Source organism: Esox lucius, chromosome 25, assembly GCF_011004845.1.
Source record: "Esox lucius isolate fEsoLuc1 chromosome 25, fEsoLuc1.pri, whole genome shotgun sequence".
In the NCBI taxonomy this organism is placed as follows: Eukaryota; Metazoa; Chordata; class Actinopteri; order Esociformes; family Esocidae; genus Esox; species Esox lucius.
In genome coordinates, this window is record NC_047593.1 from 16,082,117 (window position 1) to 16,105,061 (window position 22,945).

General features: G+C 46.1%; 2 protein-coding genes across 4 annotated transcripts; one reads left to right on the forward strand and one right to left on the reverse strand.

Moving 5' to 3' along the window:
- Positions 1–1,046: 1,046 nt before the first annotated feature.
- galnt7 (UDP-N-acetyl-alpha-D-galactosamine: polypeptide N-acetylgalactosaminyltransferase 7) lies at positions 1,047–19,952 on the forward strand. Of its 2 annotated transcripts, none has more exons than XM_010888262.5 (12): positions 1,047–1,554; positions 2,614–3,062; positions 11,739–11,905; positions 13,424–13,554; positions 13,937–14,016; positions 14,558–14,740; positions 15,779–15,896; positions 16,432–16,554; positions 17,558–17,776; positions 17,937–18,035; positions 18,136–18,264; positions 18,497–19,952. In XM_010888262.5, exons 1-12 carry the CDS (start codon positions 1,432–1,434, stop codon positions 18,632–18,634), a joined length of 1,959 nt encoding a protein of 652 aa, XP_010886564.1. In that variant the 5' UTR covers positions 1,047–1,431; the 3' UTR covers positions 18,635–19,952. The 2 variants fall into 2 exon arrangements, with proteins under 2 accessions (XP_010886564.1, XP_010886563.1); XM_010888261.4 differs by lacking the exon at positions 14,558–14,740 and adding an exon at positions 14,893–15,075 and having other exon boundaries at positions 1,048–1,554.
- A 367-nt stretch (positions 19,953–20,319) lies between these two features.
- On the reverse strand, positions 20,320–22,641 carry hmgb2a (high mobility group box 2a). 2 transcript variants are annotated; one of them, XM_010888260.4, is made up of 5 exons: positions 22,544–22,641; positions 21,575–21,736; positions 21,237–21,385; positions 20,971–21,145; positions 20,320–20,871 (listed from the first exon to the last, which is right to left on the reverse strand). In XM_010888260.4, exons 2-5 carry the CDS (start codon positions 21,722–21,724, stop codon positions 20,692–20,694), a joined length of 654 nt encoding a protein of 217 aa, XP_010886562.1. In that variant the 5' UTR covers positions 21,725–21,736; positions 22,544–22,641; the 3' UTR covers positions 20,320–20,691. The 2 variants fall into 2 exon arrangements, with proteins under 2 accessions (XP_010886562.1, XP_010886561.1); XM_010888259.4 differs by lacking the exon at positions 22,544–22,641 and adding an exon at positions 21,834–21,920.
- Positions 22,642–22,945: the final 304 nt, after the last annotated feature.

Genomic DNA, 22,945 nt, shown 5'->3' on the forward strand with positions numbered 1-22,945 from the left:
ATGGTAACGCAGTGCCTAAATAAAGTCTACACCACACAGGCCATATGTGTGCTTGTGACATTGTTGTCAGATTCTCACTTGGACCAGCCTTGTCCATAAAAGTTGCCATTGAACTCTGGGTAGCCTCTCTGATAAGTCTCCCCCATGTTCAGCTATCAGTTTGGAAGGATGGCCTACACTAGGCCGGGTCATTTATCTGGAAAGAAAACTCAGTGTGAGTGACGTGACAAAAAAGTGAAAATATTCAGAGGTGCAGACATTCTATAGAAAGAATTTTTTCAACAGGGAGACCATCAAATACCTAACAGGGAGACCATTAAATACCAAAAACACTTCTTTCCCAAGGCCCTTCTCTCATTCTCACATCATGTTCTGTAAACGCATAATAACAAAATCCCACTCAGGGTACGAGGTTCTCAGGCTCCTGGATACAATAGTAACGAACAGAGTCCTTGGATGGCACCAGTGATCCGGCGTCAGCGCTATCAACTGATAGCAGAACTGTCTGCCAGCGTGTCTTATTATGTTCATCGCCAAACATTGACCTTATTCGACATGAGAACAGCCGTAAACTGTGGTGTATTAGCCATACGTTACGTATCCCCAATGGCCCTATAGCTTAAACATCCCGTGAGGGAATTAAAAGCATCCTATCTAATAGAATTGAATCCCTAGTAATCCCTTGTGTAAGAGCATTGTAGATCTGAATCCATGTTGGTTTATGAAGTGTGACTGGAACAAGCCTGGGTAAACAGTTTGACCACACTAGGGATGTGTATTAGCTTGGGGGCTATATTATGCTTTTGAATGGTTCACATACTGTATACCTACTTATACACATACATATATACATATCATTTATTTCGTAGGCATTCTACATAACAGACACAGGAAAATCACATAGACCCAACTGCTGAAACACGAATGTATTACATGCAAAGGGACTGCAAGGTGACCCAGGTTAGTGTCATGGGTGTGAAACAGCTGTGTTGGAATTAACACGTTCACTTATGTTGCCCGGCTCAGCAGTATCGAACTGAGACATTTTTCAGGGAGGAGGAATCATTGGGGTAATGTTTATTGTCATGCAAATACGGTTCGAAGTCTGAACCTTCCTGGTTCATTGGCTACACGTCCGTATACCTATGTGTTCCATCAACACTGAAATGATTTATGGCAGTATACGAGGCAGTCATGACATGCCGTTGCTGGCAGTAGGGCAGCGTGATAGGACAGAGACAGAGGGAGAGAGTGGCCAACACAGCAGATAGTTAGCTTTAGGCTGTAGAGAGAAGGGAGAAGGGTTCGATCAAGAGAGGCGTTCAGCTTGGTTCTAGACTATAGAACCGGGTTTGGCAGGGGCAGGTGGCAGCCGCGGAGAGTCGGGGTTAGCTATCCCCTCGTAGATAGGTAGATAGTTGTGTTTTCAAAATGAGGTTAAAAGTTGGATTTATTCTTCGTAGTTTAATAGTCATTGGCACATTCTTGGGTCTTGTATTGCTTTGGTCTTCTCTTTCACCAAAAGAGAACGACGACAACCCCTTTGCTAAACGGGTAAGTGAGCTTTGTTTTTCAGTTACTGCTAACGTCATTAACTTGCAGCTACAGCTGTCCGACCATCTTCCATTTCCTCTTTCATGTGCTTCTTTTGTTTTACGAGTGGTCATTTTTTTACCGGCCAGTCTAGCTAGCCGAACTGACCATCGATAACGCCGTTAGCGCGGTAGCTTGCCAGTCTGAGTCGTTGTCATGGAGATATCTTAAACTAGCTAGCTTGCCAACGTTAGCTAATTGAGGGCAAACAAATACGTGATTTGGAGTTCATTTGTGTGGATGACAGTGCTGTCAGAGGCGCCTGTGTTTTACCATTTGTCTATTTGACATGTGCATATAACCAGCCAGTTAGTTAGCCAGCTAACGTTAGCTCCGTTAGCCTTAGCTTTCCTGTATTGAACTCCAATTACTACCGAATGTCCGCTTTGGTCAGACATATTTGAAATGTTTTCACTGCAAAATCAAACATACCCGGAAGGTAGCCAGCTATCCTAGAAATGTTAGTTGTTTCATTCAAATGGTCCACAAATATTTCCATCATTGTATGTAAAAGACCCCACCAAGCATGGAAATAACGTTACTGTAGCTAACATTACAGTATTGCTGTTGAAATTATGGGCACAGTACTATACAGTACAGGACTGGCTAGCCATCAGTTGGCAAATACCTGGAAAGTTAGCTAAATAATCTCTAAACAAACAGCAACGCTCAAGACAGACGAAGAAGCTGCATGATGTCCCTAACACTGTTAAATAACGCAATATGTGTTGTTAGTTTTGTATTACAATGTTATATCATGCAGTTTTGACATTACCAGATACTGTGTTATCGGGACAAAGGCACATAGTTACTGTGCTTGATAATTACTTGATCTGGTAAGAATAGGCATTCTCTTGTAAACTAATTGCTGGGAGACTAGGAAAACAACTGAGCTGGCAAGCAGAGGAGATTAAACTTTTGCTGATCCTGCAATTGTAGATGAAGAGCATGATCATCTTTGAATTAACCCCTTAACGCCTAGCTGTTCAATAGGCCTAGTGAACCTCTAACTGATTGTAGGAAAGAGAAGCCCCTAAGTTCTTGCCCAAGATTGAACCCGCTGAGCAGTTCAAGCCTGTGGTACCATGGCCCCACGTTGAAGGCGTTGAGGTGGACTTGGAGTCAATCCGACAGAAGAATGAAGGAGACCGCAAGCTGAATCCTGGCAAACCGGTCGGCAATGCTCAAAACCAACAGAACGTTATCCAGAAGCAGTATGTCACCTTCAAGCCCCACACCAACGTCTACTCCGCACCCGTCCTGCGGAAGGGGAGCCTGGGGAATTTTGAGCCCAAGGAGCCGGAACCCCATGGCGTGCAGGATGGGCCAGGGGAGGGAGCGAAGCCGTTTGTACTGGGAGCGGAGTACCACGATGCCGTCCAGGCCAGCATCAAGGAATTTGGCTTCAACATGGTGGCCAGCGACATGATCTCCCTGGACCGGACCATCAGTGACATTCGCCATGATGAGTGAGTACTATCTATACCAGGCCGGCGCCAGGCAAAATACTTAGAGATTAGACTGTTATTAGTTCCTTCTGTTAAGAATATCTTATGATTCACAAGGCTCATCCCAGTTGCTTTTTCTTGGGTTTTGTTAATAATCACCATCCAACCACAGCTGGCAGCACCCAAGTAGAACATACATTTGTCACGCTGCTCCAGTTAACTTAAATAAGTTTGTCAAAAAATTGACATACAGAAAAGAATCACGACAAATACATTAAACCACACCCTGAAAACTACTCAAGTTTGAATTCAGTATCAATACGAAATCAGTCAGTCCGGACTCATTAAAGAAGGTTAGGCCTGTCAGAATAGTACACGTTAGGCCTGTCAGAATAGTACACGTGTCAAGGAATGAGGAAACTATTATAAATACATCTCAGAGTGTCTGGTTCCTCTGAATTGTTCACGGGGAGATGCCTAAAGGACTTGCTCCACACCCTCGTCCTACAAGTGTTTAAAGGTTAGTTGTGCAATGTGAACATACATGACACCCCCAGTCCGTTAGAAAGGTCATTATTTGTAGATCAGAGTATTCAAACTAAGGTGCGTCACAAACTCGCATACAGAGGTCATTGTGTTGAGGCGTCTTTAATCTTTTCCTAGCTGTGGTGTCAAATTGAAATACTTTCATAGGAAACAGGGTTGTGGCAAGGCTCCAGACTTCCACTATCAGACATCTACTGGGATGTCTGATAGTGGCACTAACGTGTGATTTGGTCACAGCACCCCGCAAAAAGATGTAATGCTTTGATTAGAGTTGTAATATAGAATTGACAGGTTTGGATTATTTTGTTTATTTGTTAATAAATATGAATTCTGTAATTTTATTAGATTACATGTTAAGACCGCTGTCTTTTACATCCAAGTTTAGTGTACTCGCGTTGGGACATGGTTGAATTTAATAGAGCAACTGTAGATAAAGTTGTATTCTTTTTGGGTTGAATATTCTTTGACTTGCTAGTTTTCAGAGTGGCTCATGCAGCCCCACACATAAATAGCAAAATAGACTAAAGCAAAAAGGACAAGAAGTACGATTCACCCTGCCGTTGGACCAAGTCATTCAACTTGAATGGGGAAAAAAGTGTTTTGAAAGCAACGCTGGTGCAACCAATGTAGCTCGGAAAGCCAACATAAAGGGTCGCCAAGTGCCACCATCTGACCAAGCCTTGCTTGGTCACGGTGCTAATTAGCTCGGCATGGCAAGGGCTGATGGTGTGGATGTTGGTTAGTGTTGTCGTGCCTCGTCGCGCTCTAGCAACCGACTCCTGGTTGTTGTCCGGTGAATGCTTTCTCCTCCAACCACATTCTCCAGGACTACTTCCTGGTTAGAGGTGTGGTTAAAAAGCAGTGCATTGGAGGAGGAGGGCAAGATGTCCAACGGTGGCATTTACCCTTAAAGAGGATCTGAGTAGGATCTGAGAGTAGGAGAGTTGACAGGCTTTTGACAGATGATAGTGCGGTGAACAAAAGCAAATGTAAACATCTGCTTCTTGATGCAAATAAGCCATTTGTCTCCTGGATCTTCTTGTTGACTTTGAAATCAAGAGTGTGTTTGCAGACAGTAATAAAACTACAGCTTGAGTTCACTAGAATCTGTTTGCTAAAGCCACAAACTACATCTTAACTGGAAATATTTAAATAGCTTAGGTGTCTATTTACAGTTGGTAAATTACCTTTCCTGATTAAAAATGACCTTCCTCATTGGCGCACATTAACGTCATAACAACATAAACTATTCAGCGCAAGGTTTCACTTGTGCTCATGCCACCTGTCTGCTTGTTCATGTTTCTGTCCCATCCTCTAAATCCAGGTACCTCAGCTAATTTTAAACTGACTTGTTACCATTTCCTTACTAACACTAATTTAATCAATGCAGCTGCAGTTGACGGACAATAATAGAGATACTGTGACCTCAGATAACATTCAGGAAGTTTACTATATGGTAGCTAGCCAGTAAGGTGATAGACATTTACTGCTATCCAGCTAGCTCAGCAAATGGCACCTCTGTAGCAGATTTCCTAGACAATGAAGACTATTGTTTATCTAATTGTGGTCACTGGAGGAAAAAATAAATTATCCGTATTTTTAGCTGGCTCAATAAATTCCCTGCTAGCGACAAACAACATCAGCTAGCCAACGTTACGATTTATGACTGTTCCGTCACTGCGATAGTTCAGTTGTTGACTTCCCCAACCATATTTCATTGTCTTGAAACCGATGCATAATACCAAATGGCAGGAGGCGCTAGGCAGCAAATGTCTTTTAAATAATTTCCTGATACTTCTTTTGACTTATCTGACTACCAACTTTTTGGTGAATTATACTATTTATTAATCTGCCACCACATACTTAATGGTATTTTGTGTAAAAAGAAAATGTATATATTTTCAAGCCTCATATGAAGCTGGATATGTAGCATAAAAGCGTAATTGATACATTTGACATTGTGACTGAGCAGTGATCAGGATTTCATCTGGCTGTGTGCCCGGTGACGACACAAAGGGCACCTTTGTTTAATGCTCCGCTTTGAACGGGCAGCGTGAGCCTCCAGGATGGGGATGGCCCGGTGGCTGGAGTCCCTGGGCTCTATGTTCCAGGCTTCAGCAGGGCTTCAGACTTCGTCACTGGTGACCTTTTGATTTGGCAGCGAAAAAGTATGTTATCGGTTGCTAAGGAACCAATGTTTTGTTATAGCTTGGTTTCATCCATATTCGATTTAGTGTTTCAAAAAATGAATAAATGTGTATTATCTTTTGAGGTCCTATTTTCTATGTGCTAAAATGGACTTGACCAAAATAAACCATGTAGTGTAATAATTATACATCAGTAGTATAATAATTACACCACAGTCGGTCTTTTGACAGAGACCATAGTAGGGCTGCTAAGGGATTGACTGTCCAAACACTTTAAATAAGAATGTTTTCGTTTCATTAAACATGTAGCCAATTTCCTATTAGAAAGTAATTTACATGTCCACCAGCTTCTTACAGAAACCGTGCAAAGCTGGTGGACATGTCTAAGATTTACCAGTACCGGCTGCTCACTGCTTATTATTAGCTGTAGGCTACGTTATAACGTAGAACATGTGAAACTAATAAACTTTTCCTGCTACTAATCTCAGTGCCCATTTAATCCTTGTGCTGCCAACTTCTTTTTCTGTGTAAGCCTTGTTGGGGACTTGTGACTACAAAAGGACTTACATAACAGGTTAGTCGGGGGGGTTTTCTATGCAGAGACGTGGCAGCTCAGAAGTGAAAACTTTGTTGACTTTTGTTGATTACATTCTACGAGTTAGAAAAGGTGTGCAAATACAGTGAGGTGGTGTCCGGGAACCCGGCCACCTGTCTCGCTCCTTCCTCCGTCTCCAACACACCCCTCCGTCTTCAACACACCCCTCCGTCTTCAACACACCCCTCCGTCTTCAACACACCCCTCCGTCTTCAACACACCCCTCCGTCTTCAACACACCCCTCCGTCTTCAACACACCCCTCTGTCTTCAACACACCCCTCCGTCTTCAACACACCCCTCCGTCTTCAACACACCCCTCCGTCTTCAACACACCCCTCCGTCTTCAACACACCCCTCCGTCTTCATCACATCCTGTCCATCCATCTAGGAAGACAACATGCTTGGTTAGGTGCGGCAGCTAGTATTCACGGCTTCTCATTCAAACTCTCAATCAGTTTTCTTTTGGACGTAGTAAATGAGGAGTGTACTATCCTAGGTGGGCATGGGCAGTAGATCTGTTCCTTATTCATTATTTCAGAACTGCAGCCTGTGGTTGGAAGACACTTCCCAAAGGGTCAAACGGTCCATTTAGAAATTGTGTTCGAGTTAACGATTTCGGGGCACCACATTTATTTGGGGAGTCCTGGTCTCTCGTGACTTGCTGAATTTTACCCAGTGATTTGTTCACTCTTCATACAAAAGGTACTGATGGACTGCAACAGTACAAACAACACAACTTATTGGCTCATGGCGATGATGGGCATCTAACTTTTTAATGGGAATTTTCTCAACTCTTTAATAAAACATTTGGAAAATACAACCCCTGTGTTGGCCGGCCAAACATTTACAGATTTCCGGTCCTACAGCTTTTTCCCCCCTGAAGATACAACAACAACAAAATGTAGGCCGTTATTGCTGTTGCAGCCAGTAAACAAAAGAACCAGTAAACAGAACCTTCAGCAAACCAATCCGAATGAATGAAAAACAACTGCAAGGGGACCTTATCAGTGTCAGTCACATGGCCTCGACTCGTCGTAACAACCTCACAGCAGATGTGGGAGAGTTGTAGGTTTTTGAGGCGTTCCCCCACCAGCAGGGCCTCCCCCCAGCAGTAGCAGGGTGGAGGTTTGTAGACAACCCAGCCTAACACATGGGGGGCGCTAGAGCGCAACGCGCCGAGGTAACCGTAACGGACAGCCGCCCCTTTTGGCGCCGAGCCAATCGGCTTCGCTCTTCCGCTGGACCCCGGATAATGTTGACGTAGCAACGACCAGGATTCACACACCTGGCTGGAACGACGCCATAGCTGGCTCCGCAACCCTGATGCATCACTAACTGTGTACACGGGTGGGACTCGGGTCGGTTCAAGCCAGGAGTGCTCTGTTGGCGCACAGCTTTTAAACCTGTTATTAAAACAAGATTAATAAATAACGCCCAACGTATAAGGAATGAAACACACCCCTATAGTCAGTCGTTTCGTAATATCTGGGCCTGCACATTTCACACCCATGTGGTAGACATCCGCCGTGCTGAGCACAGTGTGGAGACAGAACTTGTGTACTCGCCAGTTACTGACAGGGTTTATGACTTGCTGCTGGTGGGTGCGACTCAAAGGAGGCCCAGACGAGCACTCTATGCTATTCAACATTTAGGCAACAGTGTCAGTCACTCCCTTAAGTGGGTAGAGATTTGACCTTTGGCGTATTGAAAAAACCTGGGGGAATTGCAGCGGGGTCACCATATTTTTTGCAAAAAGGTTTGAACACCATCAATCTAAATGCTGTTACTCCTACTTGCAATATTTGGTCAATGTAGATTGTGTCATCTGTGTTTGATTAAAACCTTTTTGGCAGCAGAGGTGGATTGATTGGTTTTACACAATCAAGATGTGGATAATTCCAAAACAAGCACTGTAGTACCACTTTCTGCCACCAGATGGCCCACTGTGCTCACTATGTAGGGAAAATCCCTAGCCTGTTACGCTTCAGGACATTAGGTAGCTAATTTGAAGGGGCCGCCACTCTTCTCTCTCCCTCTCTTTTTCAGTTTTGTGGCCTAAAACGTCTGCCTCGTCCTCTCCACGAAGAGTGCTGTACATTAGTGTGACATGCTCTGCTTCAGTCCCATACCGCCATGTGAAGAAGCAAAGAAGACGTTCAGTGGTTTCTCCTCAGCTCATGCCCAGCTGACTTCCAGGGCAGACCTCTGTGGGTGAAGACACACACACATCTCTGTCTCTGATGAAGAGTGAGCCTGTGTCGATTCGCCTGGTTCTGAGAGAACGGCTCTGTAGTTTTGGCTAGTGGAGGACAGCATGGCACTCGTGAAAGAGGGGAGCAGTCTGACTCTTATTTGCTGAAAGGGCAATCTCTTCGGGGATCGATACTGACAGATTTTTCGGGTTAAAACAACAGCAGAGGAAAGACGGCGTTTGCGAGGTGAAACCATAATGATGGAGTTTGGTAACACTGGTTTGTGTCGTCATTATGTTGCCGGATTTAGCGTCGGCACTGTTGATGTAAAACATTTTTTTGGTCACAACAGCACAGATGCCTTGGCCCTCGTGTTCTAAACATTATGATTTTGTTTTGTGGTGACTGCTGCACTAGCTGGTAACTAGCCTAACCTGTCTGTCATATAGCACATTCCAGTGTATTTTGTCAGGAGGGTTTGACTGCCTGACTGTCTCTGCTTGTGTGTGTGTGTGTGTGTGTTTGTGCGCGCGCGCCTTCACCAGACGGGATCCTGTTGCGAAACAGACTCCATTAAGATTCCTGGGTGCTCCACTTCAAGACAGCTCCAGCGTGTCAAAGGCAGGAATATGGCTGACCCTGGCTTAGCACAGGACCCTTTGACCTCTGGACACATTAGTTTTTGTTCTCCTTGCTGTACTTACACAAACGCACGTGCACGCACACACGCGCGCGCTCACTAATACTCAACATGGAGCCGCATACGACTTCACCTTGTTGACAGTGTGTTTTTAAAAAATACATTTATATTGACGTTGCCCTTATGGCTCCTTCCACAGAGATCAGAGGTCATCCAGACACAGCAGTCACCCACCGTGCCTCTGTCGTGACAGGGCTGTTAGCCACCATAGCAGGGTAGCCGTTTTTCACGACGACTGTTGCATTGTCGTGCCTTGGAAAGAAATGCATCGTCAGGAGTTTTGTGGATCTAGTTCGATGTCGTGCTGATATCATCAGTCTTTGGGAACCGACCATGCCTCTGGGCTCACCCAACTCCCCCCCTCTGGTCAACACACACACACACACCCACACACACACCCAAGAAAGAAACCCGAGCCCTGCAGTGTGCCACTGGTGCACTACCCCTTGAGTTGACGGAGATCGGCCCGAGCGCAACACTGGATCCGTTTCTATTGGTGTGGTTTCATGTGGGAATGAGAGAGGCTTTCGTGGATGCCCAGCGTGGGCTGACCTCTTGTGCTGCGATGGATTCCACAGTTTGTCCGTGTTGACCCCCAGAGAGCCCCCTCCGCTCAGCTAGCTTTAGCAGACGTGGCTAAATTGTCCGGATAAAATCCCTGGAGAATATTCCTAATGTAGCGCAGCATCCGTTTCGCACGCGATGTGTACGAGAAACGTGAGACCAATGTCTCCCTGACTGGCCTCTGCTCTTCTTATGTGCTGAGGTCTGAACTCAAAGCGCATGGGCCAGCTTGATGTAGCCAGAGGACGGCTGTTAGCCTGCGCTGTTAAACGCATGGGGGCGGGGAATTGCCCAGTTAAACTCCCGTCCTACTTATCCTTTTTGTTTATACATCTAAACTCTAGAGACTTCTTAAAGACTCTGACTGTGTCCAAAATGGCACTCGATTCCTGGCCGAAAGGAAAGTAGTGGACTGTATGAGGAATATGAAGTAATTTGGGATGCAGGCGCGGCGTGTGATTTTACTGACACACTCTCTCAGCCTGTAAGTCTAACCTATATTTACTGTAGCCTTTCTCCACAAGGCAGACTAATGACCGTCCCTGGCTGTAGAAGTGAACGAGGCCAGCCCGGGGAAATTAGGGATTCTTACCTGTTACTTTATGGGCCTGAAAGACCGTTTCACCTTGTCGGATGTGTGAGGTCTCATGTTGAATGAGGAGGTTTGTCCCCCAGCAGGAGTGGAGTGTAATCTGAGGTGTGAGTGGATGGTCGGATAAGAGCAGGGACGACAGGCCAGAACAGGATCTGCTCCGCGTGTTGCTGCAGGAGATGGGACAAGAGCAGTACAAACAAACGCCACCAACACACTTCGACACGGTTACCAATGTGCAAATGAATGCACGCAGAACACACGTCACCGTGCTCTGAAATACTCATATTATCATATTCTATAATCCCATGTAGACACGGATGACGGACGTAACCGAACGATAAACCGAATGAAGTGTTCTGGGATCTGTCTCTAGGTGTAGCCGACACCATCTGCTGTGCCGCAAAGTGTGTGTCGGAGAGATTATGCAACCCCTTTACAACTGTTCTCAGTTCAGCCCATAGTCACGCAGCGGTAACTGTCCCCCGGGCTCCCCTGTGTTCCACACGACACTGACAATCTCGCTGAAATTCCCGGATCAAGTGACCTCAGAATTCCAGGTGCCTTGCCGCAGCGTGTTTCCCGCTCAGCTTGTCCTTGGGGTGCTATCGAGAAATCTGGCAAGAGGTAGGTTGACGCTAAAATTAGACCTTCGGTTTACCACTCCAGTGTCCCAACCTCTCCCACCCTTCGTCTTTACACCAGTGTATTTATAGGGACGTTTAGTCAATCGTCTTTGGCGGCCTTAAAGCCCATACTAGGGATTTGGCGATGTGGGTTAGTGAGTACTGTTGTCGTACTAGAAGAGCAGCGAGCGTTTGAAGGGAGGGTGTAAGCTGAGAATGAGGAAGTGCTAGTCACAGCAACCCCCTCCCCTCCCCTCCCCCCACACACACGCACCGCGATGCACTCTGCCAGAGGAAGCCTACACAAAACAGAAGTGCCTTCCTGCCTCACAGATGGCCTGCTTGTGCTGGGGGAGGAGGGGGAGGGGCCGACAGAGGTCTAGAGATCCTGACCATACAACAGAGAAAGCGCTAAGCAGCTGAGCTCAGCCTGGGCTAGCATGTGTCATGGAGGGCGCTAGCTGGCAGCCATTGCTGGTGAAGCTTAGCTAATCACTACATGACTCAGTCTTCCAGTATCTTCAGCTTGGAGTTCATTTCTTTGCTAGTGGCTTGTTTTTTATACCCCTATGTTTGAAATAATATACAACCTACAAAAGAGTCTTCTAAATGAATTCAGTTAAAACTTTCTCAGTAAAAAGTGTTGCTTTGATGCTAGTGGGGGGGGGGAAGCGCTTTGTGCAATAAATGAACCCGCGGCCATTTTAGATGTCCTTTCACCCCCTTCTCCTAGGTGCAAATACTGGCATTACGACGAGAACCTGCTGACGTCTAGTGTCGTCATCGTGTTCCACAATGAGGGCTGGTCCACGCTGATGAGGACGGTCCACAGCGTCATCAAGAGGACGCCGAGGCGCTACCTGGCCGAGATCGTCATGGTGGACGACTTCAGCAACAAAGGTAGCCTGGGAGACCGCACCTCCTGAGCGGGATTTGACGGTGGAGCTTGGGAGTGGCAAGATTACATTTATGTTTTAGTGACCATTTTTGGCAATGTCACGGGTGTTTTAATGTTAGGTTTGATTTTTAAAGGGATCGAAGTCGTTTCTCAAGGTTGTTTTAGCATGCTAGGTGTTCCTATAATTTTGTTATTGTTCTAATGCAAGTTATCAATTGCGCTAGCACTGGTTGGCCACTTACTCCCAACTGAACGCATTGACTTAGAGAAGTTGATAAAAGGCTGCGTCGCGTACATGAACTGTGAACTGTTTCTGTAAAATACATCAGAAAGCGTAATGACATCGCTCTGCAGTGTGTCAAGGCTTGACTGCTCCAATCGACATGCCCTCAGATATCAGCCTGAATGCATGCCATTGCTATTCATGTTTTGAGTGTGAAAGCATCCTGCTTTGTTTCAGCTAGTAGATAACAACAGTTGGCTATAAGTGTGGGGATGTGGGGGTGCAGTCAAATTACCAAGTTATACCAACAGCGACCGAACCAGTGCTCCACATAGACTCATTGTCATGCTAAATTGTCACTGGTACTGATGTAGCGTTGGTGGAAGGTGGATGGGAGCCCTTCACTGGGAGTCCTCCCCCTCCCCAGCGCCTCTTGCATTGTCCTGGCCCTGCCCGAGACCTTTTATTAAAGTTTGTCTGCATTCACCAGTACTGTGAAAGCCAAGCCCGCCGTTCTGAAAAGCTGGCAGAGTAATTCCCCCAAGTTTTAAGGGCTCAGCGAATTTATCTCATTAAACATGCAGCCTGCCAGTGAAAGACATCATTGATAGCCTGCCGCTGAAGACCAATAACCAAGGCCATTGTACAAGAGATGTAACACACTGACTTGATGAGAGTTTTACGGGCTCAGCGACTTCATCTCATTACACATGCAGCCCGCCACTGAAAAATGTAATTGATAGCCTGCTGCTAAAGACCAATAAGCGAGACCACAGAAATTAGAGCTATTCAAGCCTAAATACAAATATTTTTGCGACATGGCAATGATTTCGGAGCACCGATTTCGGGTTTTTAGCTCTATTATCTGTTGTGTAGATACTTCTCTTTGTGCGCGCCTACATTTGTGAACGTAGATACACAATGCTTCAAGCTCAAGATATCGCTGTAGAGCCGTGCTATAGACACAGAGTAGCAGTTCACTCATTTCAAAGTTTCTCGGTCCGGCAGAGAAAAACCGCACACGACTACTTGTACAGCGGGATTACTGCGACCGCCCTCCGACCAGTACCCAGTAGCTTCTAGATATTTGTAATGAGACCTATGAGCAGGGGTCTGGGCCCCTCTAAGTGTGGAGGATGCTGCCTCCAGAACACACATGACAGTGCTAACATGAATTGAAATACAGCCTGATGCTGTTCAGGCATTGTGGATGGTGAACCTCTGCTGGGGACCCCCAGCCTCCTCGCAGTTCCGCTGTAGCGCTGAACTAATCCGTCTCCCCCCTCGCGGCCCCCAGTTCACCTGAAGGAGAGGCTGGAGGAGTACATCAAGCAGTGGAACGGCCTGGTCAAACTGCACCGGAACCAGAAGAGAGAGGGACTGATCCAGGCCAGGAGTATCGGAGCCCAAGTAGCCACCCTGGGACAGGTGCCTCACGACTACATCCTCACCTCTACCTTTACTGTGTGTGTGTGTGTGTGTGTGTGTGTGTGTGTAGGGGTGCGTGCGTGATCGGTTTGGAGCCACTGATGTACATTTCCTCCCATTTACATAAACAGAAAATTGGGGTGTGGTGCACTTCGTGTGCAACATAACTCTTCTCTGCTGAGAACGGTCCTCTCCAGTGTGTGACATGTTTGGTGTCTGTGTGGGTGTGTTTGTGGGATTGATTTGAAGCCACTGATTTACATTTCCGCCCATTTACGTAGACAATGGGGTGTGGTACACTTTATGAACAACATAACTCTTCTCTGCTGAGAACTGTCCTCTCCAGTTTCAGACTTGTGTGTGTGTCCCCTGTTGTCTGTAGGTTCTGATCTATTTAGACGCTCATTGTGAAGTGTCTGTGAACTGGTATGCACCCCTGGTTGCCCCGATATCCAAGGACAGGTATATGTGTTTTTGTTTTATAACAACTGTTTTAACTAAGCGGTGAGGCGCGATGGGTTGTGGTACGTGGCCAGTGTTCCACAGTTGAAGATTTTAAGCACGACACACCGCAGAGTGCCTGGACACAGCCCTCAACTGTGGTATATTGGCCATGTAGAACAAACCCCCAGGTTTCCTCATTGGTTAATCTGTCCCACCAATATCAGACCAAGAGCTGACAGAAATATGCTCAGGAATGGATACAGGAAGTTATTTCAGTCAAAAGGGGGAGACGCCAGCTATTGAAGCTCGGGGTGTACTTATTTTTTCCGAACTATGAAATTGTATCATGTGTTAAATTACATCACCTTTTTCTGTCAATAGAGTTGAAGTGAAGATTACAAATACGTAAATAAAACAAAAACAAGACGACCTTCATAAAGTTTGTCCGTTTTCACCTGACCATAACCATTCAATTCCTGAACATCCCTCCATCTGCCGGTCCTGCCCCACCGGGGAAACACCCGTGGCTCGTGTTGGCATTCCCCGCGCCCGCCTCCAGAACGGCGTGCACCGTGCCCCTGATAGATTACATAGACGGCAGCGACTATACCATAGAGCCCCAGCAGGGCGGCGACGAGGACGGCCTGGCCCGGGGCGCCTGGGACTGGAGCCTGCTGTGGAAGAGGGTCCCTCTCAGCAGCAGAGAGAAGGCCCAGAGAACGCATAAGACCGAGCCTTACCGGTAAACTGCTCAAACCCTCGTCACGCATGGCCATCTAAAACCTCCTTTTCTCTTTTCCCCTCCCTTTTTTGTTGTGTGTGTGTGTGTGTGTGTGTGTGTGTGTGTGTGTGATGCATGACCCCCCCCCCCCCCCCCCCCCCCGTCACTCCCAGAACGGTGTGCACGGTGCCCCTCATAGACTCCATACACGGTCAGACGTTCAACATTGACCCACAAGGGGGAGGGGACGACGACGGCTTTGCCCGCGGCGCGTGGGACTGGAGCATGCTCTGGAAGCGCGTGCCCCTCGGTAGCAGGGAGAAGGAGAAGAGATTAACTAAATCCGAGCCATATCGGTAATGAATCGCCGCCGAGGAGGGCACCCTTGCTGTCCCAGCCGACGCCCACCGGGAGTGCCGGAGGTTCTGTCGCGGTGCCTTACCCGCTGCGCCGCTCCGCACTCCGGGGCTCGCTTTGTAACGATCCGCAGTAGATACTGCATCCCGATTTCTGCCTCATGTCGATGTAACAATCAAACAAAAAAGGCTGCGTAATTCCAGTGGAATTCGGGCCAGGTTCCGTGCTGTGGTGTAAAAGCCTATGGCCTGGGCCGATTAAAGGTGTCGACTTCTCTGAACATTTACTGCCTGGAATGAAAAGCCGCTTTGTTTTTTTGATTGTTTCCTCTGCTTGGGTCTTGGGGTCTCAAATTAGAAGCTTCGAAGTCTCACTAATATCCTGTATTTTCCTTCTCCGTTACTTACTTTACCAGTTATCTCTTCTGTCTTCTCAGCAACTGCTACCATTTGAGTCCATTATATACAAGTGTGTGATGGCTCAGGTCCTGTGGCGAGCATGTCATTAGTCATTTCGGATGTATCCGTTGAGATGACTCTTTGGGTCAATGTTGTTTTTCAAACTTTTGGCCGTGTTTCCCCTGATTTCATAACGCAGCCCTGTTCTTCCCTGTTTCAATTAGCCGTAGAACCTGTCTCTGGATGTGATGGACAATAAGACTCCTGTTGGATTGTGGTTAATGTCCTTGTGGGCCTTTCTCAGGTCTCCCGCTATGGCTGGTGGGCTGTTTGCCATTGAAAGGGATTTCTTCTTTGAACTGGGCCTCTACGACCCAGGACTACAGATCTGGGGAGGGGAGAACTTTGAGATATCCTACAAGGTAAGCACCTAAAGTTCTCAAACACCTATGAAAAGCTTTTACATTCTATACAGTTTCACAAGTGTGTACGCTATTGCTTGGTTGTTTGTTGATTTTATTATTATGTTCCATGCATTTTGGTTATTGTAAACAGGTTTCTCTTGTTATGTGGCTAATATTCCATTGCTAACAGTTGTATACGGGCACTCGCATTTTGTCGTGCCTAGGAACAGCCTTTAGCCATGGTGTACTGGCCATATACCTGAAGTTCCTTGTTGCTTAAATACACCACACCCTTCAGACGTTCTTGCTGAAATAGTGTGGTAAAATGTATATCTGACTAGAGAAAAACATCAAGTTTATTAAATAGATGGTCCAGCGTATGAACAATTACACTTCAGATTTGATCAGGCTTTTGTGTAGTTTTGTGTGAAGTTCATTGTTTCAGTAGCCAGTCACATCTGCGTCATTACGCTGGTGTGCTACTTTTTCTGCTGTTGTCTAGTGGATGATCCACTAACTCCTCCATGTTCTCCTCTGTCCGGATGTGTCCCAGATCTGGCAGTGTGGTGGCCAGCTGCTGTTCGTGCCCTGCTCACGCGTCGGCCACATCTACCGCCTGCAGGGCTGGCAGGGCAACCCCCCCCCTGCCCACGTCGGCTCCTCGCCCACTCTCAAGGTCAGCCTGCCAGACTGAGCAACCGGGCCGCACCGTCCTTAGCCCGGTCCCACTTCCGCTCCGGAGTGCTGTCCGGCTCCGATACGAGTCGGACGAGCGCGCACTAACGGATCTGGGAACCGGTCGAGGCAAATCCCTGGCAGTTCAGTGGTTTGGCTACATGGAGCGGGCCCTGCTGTCATCTGCTTATTTACTTGAATTCCATCTTGTAAACCATACGACTCGAGCCAGTCTCAAATGTCTACATGGGAACCTCGTCCGCCGGGCTAATGCGCACAGCACCGAAATTAGCCTGGCACATCATCCATTCATAGATTTTAGATGGGGGTGATCTACTGGGTTAGGTGTTTTGTCATTTAATTTTGTTCGTATTCATCGGAGTGTGTTATCTGGCACAATGCTTTGCCCTAAAAAAAAAAAAAAACACACTGGAAATCTGTCTCTTTTTTTTCATGCTTTCACTGTTTTCCATTCAGCTAAGGAGTTTAGTGCTTTTTTTGGTTCTCTCTGACTTTGCTGTACTCAAACCCAGGTCCCGTCACATCTCTCTAAGCCCAAGAACCCATTAGTCGACCGGTCAGACAATGTGACAGGATTGAATTCAAACTGATTTGTTTTCTTTTCCGAGACACCTGTCGCAGTTTGTCTCTGTAGGTCAGGAGTTCCCAAATGTGTTTTCGTCACTCAATTACAAGGCTGATATACAGTATGAAGAAACAATTTCTAAAGTAATAAATAATTGAATTTAACAGAATGCCTGTAGCTTTATTTGGCTACCTATCAGAAATATATTGTCTTTGTTTTTCTTAATGAGGTTTTGATTAGTCATCAGCATTGGGGTAAAAACTGATGTGTCCAGATTAGTGGATTTTGGATTTTAGAAATATGGACAAATGTGGATTTTCTTGCCTGATTGTTTGGCTGATACTGACGTCATTTAAGAGGAGCTCCTCGAAATGTGTAATAATTTCGCTTTTCCCCCCCGTCGCCCTCCCTGACACAGAACTATGTGCGCGTGGTGGAGGTGTGGTGGGACGAATACAAGGACTACTTCTACGCCAGCCGGCCCGAGACCCTCACCCTGGCCTACGGGGACATCAGCGAGCTCAAGAGGTTTCGAGAAGAGCACCGCTGCAAGAGCTTCAAATGGTTCATGGAGGAGATTGCCTACGACATCCCCACACACTACCCGCTGCCACCCAAAAACGTGGAGTGGGGAGAGGTGATCTACTTGTTGATGCCTCGTTTAGCCATCGGTTTCCACGTTCCTCACGACATAAGCCAAAGGCCCCCGAGCGCGCGAGCCGTCGCGTTAGGTGTCGCTCGTCGAGTGCTGTGAAATGTTTCCTGTACACACGCTAAAGCGTTTGGTTTGCTTCTAGATTCGTGGATACGACACCAGCTACTGCATTGACAGCATGGGCCACACCAACGGAGGCGGCGTGGAGATCGGGCCGTGTCACCGGATGGGCGGGAACCAGGTCGGGAAAAAAGCTCCAGTGTTTTTCGCTTTAGCGGTCCATGAACGTCGCTCGTCTTCACGGCCTAACCTCGTTTCCCCCCCTTTTCCCCCACGCGTAGCTCTTCCGGATAAATGAAGCGAACCAGCTGATGCAGTATGACCAGTGCCTGACCAAAGGACCGGACGGGTCGGCTGTGATCATTACGCACTGTAACCTGAACGAGCACACGGAGTGGAGATACTTCAAGGTAGGCCATTCGCTGGGACTTGGTGTGCAAAGTGTTGTCCTGGCGGCCTACGTCAGGTGGTGGGACAGGGTGTGTTAGGCTCATCTGTTTTGAAGTATTGATTCATGAGAACGGTGAGGAATGCTGCACGAGTCCCCACCCGCGGCTCCTCCCCTTCCCCCGTCTGGAGCTACCAGCCGAGGCGTTACTGCCGAACGCCATGTGATCTCACAGTTTTCTTTTCCAACCCCAGGACCTCCACAGGTTCACCCACGTCCCCACAGGGAAGTGTCTGGACCGGTCGGACATCCTCCACAAGGTCTTCATTGCGGACTGCGACAACAGCAAGAGCACCCAGAAGTGGGAGATGAACAATATTGTGGCTGTTTAAAGCTACAGGCCCCAGAGTCAACCTGACTCACTGAAGCTCACTCAGAAGAACACTCCAATTGTCAACTGTTTGCAGCACTGAAAGGGTTGTGTGCTTCCCAAATGAAACCCTGTTCCCTACATAGTTTGCTACTTTTGACCAGAGTCCGGTGGGCCATAGTGAAAGGTATCGCACTAACGGCGGAATGGGCTGAATCTTTCTGAGGCAGCCCCTGTGTCTGTACAAGTGTAAGTATTGCATTTGAGGACTGTGCTCTCTCTCTCAACCATGTCCCACGATGGATACTCCTCCACACACAGTTGGATAATGGACTTGTTCCTGTTGTAGATTGTTTACATCAGTGGGTATTCAACTCTTGTCCTGTAGGGCCAAACACTTGTGTATTTATTTTTTCTATCTATTAGTTAATTACACTCACCTGGTGTCCAAAGTCTGAGTTGGTTCTTTGTTTGAGAGGATTTAAACCAGAAGTGTTTCCGACCTCCAGGACTGGAGTCTAATAACCCCTGCTTTACATGTTCTTGCTCTTTTCACTCTTATCTTGACATCATAGTGGGGTCTTTGGGATGTTGCTCAGGGCTCTGAGAATCTTTTTAATTTATATGTGGTTGGTGGAAAAGAGGCATTAATCAGTGTGCCGAATTGAACATTGAATAATTGAAAACCACTTTTTCTGGTCTTGTTAATGAGATAGGAGGGGGTAATGTGAAAAATATGATGTGAAAAGTCACATCTGATTGGTTGGACAATGCACCAATTAGTGGAGGGAAAAAAATCTGAATTCATCTGCTTTTGTGACCTTGGCTAAAGAATCTTGTTTTTTAAAGCTGCAATGAATTGTAACCTGGTCCCAGATCTGTTTGTACAATGGATGACCGATAGGATTTATCCAGGGAACAGGCAGATCTATGCCCAGCTAGATGGACAATTCCACTTATATATCTTGTTCAGATAAGCTGAAGCATGAACACTGGGTGTTTTGAAAGGATTTACCACTTTAAAATGTAATTGGTCTTTGCCACAGTGGAACGCCTAAGCTTGAATTGAACATGTGAACTGTTTAATGGGTAAGAAAAGTAGGGATTTGGTAATATGGGATGTTGAATTGACTACAAAGCTGCCAGTATCAGAAACCAATTCTAAATGAAAATGATTTTTCTTAGGGTTATGTGATTGTATGCAGTTTTGTATAATGTAAATATTTCTAAATTTAACATTGAGATGCAGTGGGCCTTGACTGAAGGTGTAAATATCTAACTTATAAAAAAAAAAAATATTGGCTGTTTTCTCATGGAAATAAACCTTTTTATCAACCATGTCCCCCTTTCATTGATGTTACCATTTTAAAGGATTTCCCCCCAAAGCAATAAAATCCCAGAGATCATCCAAATTAAAAACCCAAATACACAATACTGCAGTTTCAGATAAGTGAAACTGATTAGAGCTAAGAAACCAGTAACCCGTTTATAGCAACTCGAATGCATCTTACCGAAAAGCATAAAGCAAGTAGGCACAATGCTTCCTAGGACCCGATTGGTTAACAAACTTATGTCAAATATGCATGAAACGTAGATCTGGCATTTAGTTGTACTTTCAGTGTTAAGCATGAATGCTTCTGTGTGATATCAGGCCAATCAGATTTCAGTTAATATTAAGTTGAGTTCAAATCATCCACAAGGCATGGCTTAATCATAATATACAAAATTTTATTATAAAAAAAAAAATCGTTCTACACGGAAACAGTTTTATAGTTCCACATTAAAAATGGGTTGCAAACTTCTACAAATTGTTCCTTGTATTTCTTAAAAATCAGTGGAAACAATCAGTATAGGGATGGGGGAAAACATACCACCACTATCCAAACAAAAAAAAGCAGTGCTTTGAGAAAATGTAGCCTTTAACTTACAAACAGCACAATATGACCTTGGCGTGTATTACTGCAGCCTGTGCACATCACTGTACATCCTCTGAAAATATCCAAAATGCTATAATGTTACATTGCATTGGAAGGTTCACATTGTTACACAAATACTCGAGCTCTCAAGTTTCCAGGCAGTTTAGTCGTCATCCTCATCGTCATCCTCCTCGTCTTCCTCCTCGTCATCCTCTTCCTCGTCATCATCCTCGTCGTCGTCATCCATGGGCTCCGCCTTCTTGCCACCAGCTGGCCTGCCAGGCCCACTCTTCTTGGCTGCTGGAGCGCTGGCCCCTCCCTTCGCACGGTAGGCTGCAATGTCCTACAAGACAGTTCCCATTTAGTGAGCGGAAAAGGGAGTTCTGACACAATCTACCACCTTTAAGACCAGCTGTTGAAGTAATTCCAGAGCACCCCTTACCTTCTCATACTTCTCCTTCAGCTTGGCAGCCTTGGCCTCATACGGTTGCTTGTCTTTGGGCGTCTGCTTGCCCCACAGCAGACCCAGCTGCTTGGCAATATCTCCGATGCCAATCCCAGGGTTCTCGCTCTTGATTTTTGCACGGTGGTCCGCGCAGAACACGAAGAACGCGGATCTGTCAGGGGAGGATGGGTTGGAGACGACAAATTAGAAAATCGGAGCAAATGAAATTACACAGGAAAAGTAATCTTAGCAAAAGTACTTACGGTGGCCTCTTGGGGGCGTTGGGGTCCTTCTTTCTCTTTCCTCCCTTGGTTCCCTTGGGGGGTACATAACCCTTCATCTCCTTGTCATAACGGACCTTGTCACCCTTGGCCATGTCCTCAAATTTGACCTTCTCCTTCGCAGACATTGTCTAAAGGGGGGACAAGAATGCTACCATTACAAGTCTAAATCATGTTCCATGCAATACATGTACTTCCAATTGCCACCATTTGCTGCACTACGTTGACGATTGTTGCGTAGGGACGCTTCACCCCGCCCCCGTGTTTACCACCCTTAGTCCATCCCACCGGAAAACGGCGGTTGCAGTCACTCAACTTACCCTCCACCTCTCTGAGCATTTCTTGGAGAACTCTGCGAAGTTAACCGAAGTTCCTGGTTTTTTCTTCTTGTGTTCTTCCCGGCACGTCTGGACGAAGAACGCGTAGGATGACGTCTTTCCCCTCGGCTTATTAGGATCTTTACCCGGCATGGCTGCTATATTCTGTGAATAATTCAAAAGGTGTAGGTAATGTCAAAAACAAATTAAGTAAATGTTCCGGATAGTACCCTTTTATTAAATACGTTGGGATATCACTAACCAGTCCACAAAGACAACACAAGGACATTAACACGTCGCTAATCCTATTGAGTTCCTGCTTCGTTGCGGCCATACCGCCAGGACAATAAGCGTCCCTCCATTTTGTTTCCCGCCTAAATGAATTTCCTCAACAGACTTTGCCCTTAAGTACCAAGTAAACAAAATGTAATTATAAATTCGTACATAGTGAATAAACACGGGTACGCCCACATAAACCGAAAGGTTATCAACAATTTCTTTAAGGATAAAGTTAGAGTTAACCACTCTTAAAACGTTAACATTGGCTAGGCTAGCGCAGTCAATGCGGTGCATCGTGCAATCTAGTCAGTTAGCGCGCTGTTAGCAACTTCCAGCTACATAAAAAAAGTTGCCAGAAAGTATTTACAATAGCCCGTTAGAGTACTATCACTATACAAACGGTCAAATGTTCAGACAAACGACTTTATACTCAACCACAACAACTCAAGGTGTTGATTTCAACTAAAAGCAAGCAGTCTAGTAGCAAAACAGCAAATGCATCACAGCGCGCGCTTCTGAACTTCGCTACAGTACTAGCAGTTGAACGAAAATAAACAATTCCTTCAGTATCCATTTACTGTGTGTGTGGGTTTTTTTTTTAAGTTAAAAGGCATTCTTTTAAATAAAAATACAAAAAAACACTTCCATAAGTATTTGCCCTAGATTAAGAGGCTTACAAGCTCCCGTACTCACCTATTATCCAGCCACACTAATAACGTTGAGTGCCAATGCAAAGTCCTTCGCACTGTTTTGTCAGTGGGAGAAAGGCCGCACAAACTTGATTAGATGTTTTCAGAGCTCCTCCCTCTTGCCATTCGGTTGGCTGAAATTACGTATTCAAATTTCAATCCGGGACGCAGAGCGGAAATAATGTTTGGATTGGCTGCTGTTTCATGTTTTGAGACAATCAAGTTTGTCTAAGGCATCTCAATGGAACGTTAATGTGATTGGTCGGAGTGGGGATTTAAACTAGACGGCGCCAAAACCCTAAACGCTTTGATGGGGGATGTGCATTGGATTCATTGGCGGTAGTTCCCGGTCTCGCTACTAGCCCATTTTTGAAAACAATGTACTATTAGTGTTGAAAATACAAAA

Coding starts and splice junctions, on each gene's coding strand:
- hmgb2a (XM_010888259.4), bottom strand. CDS start 21,905: ATGGCCGCAACGAAGCAGGAACTCAATAGGATTAGCGACGTGTTAATG. Junction 21,737..21,833: donor TGTGTTGTCTTTGTGGACTG/GTTAGTGATATC, acceptor AATTATTCACAG/AATATAGCAGCCATGCCGGG. Junction 21,146..21,236: donor AACGCCCCCAAGAGGCCACC/GTAAGTACTTTT, acceptor CTCCCCTGACAG/ATCCGCGTTCTTCGTGTTCT.
- galnt7 (XM_010888262.5), top strand. CDS start 1,432: ATGAGGTTAAAAGTTGGATTTATTCTTCGTAGTTTAATAGTCATTGGC. Junction 11,906..13,423: donor GGACGACTTCAGCAACAAAG/GTAGCCTGGGAG, acceptor CGCGGCCCCCAG/TTCACCTGAAGGAGAGGCTG. Junction 16,555..17,557: donor GCTCCTCGCCCACTCTCAAG/GTCAGCCTGCCA, acceptor TCCCTGACACAG/AACTATGTGCGCGTGGTGGA.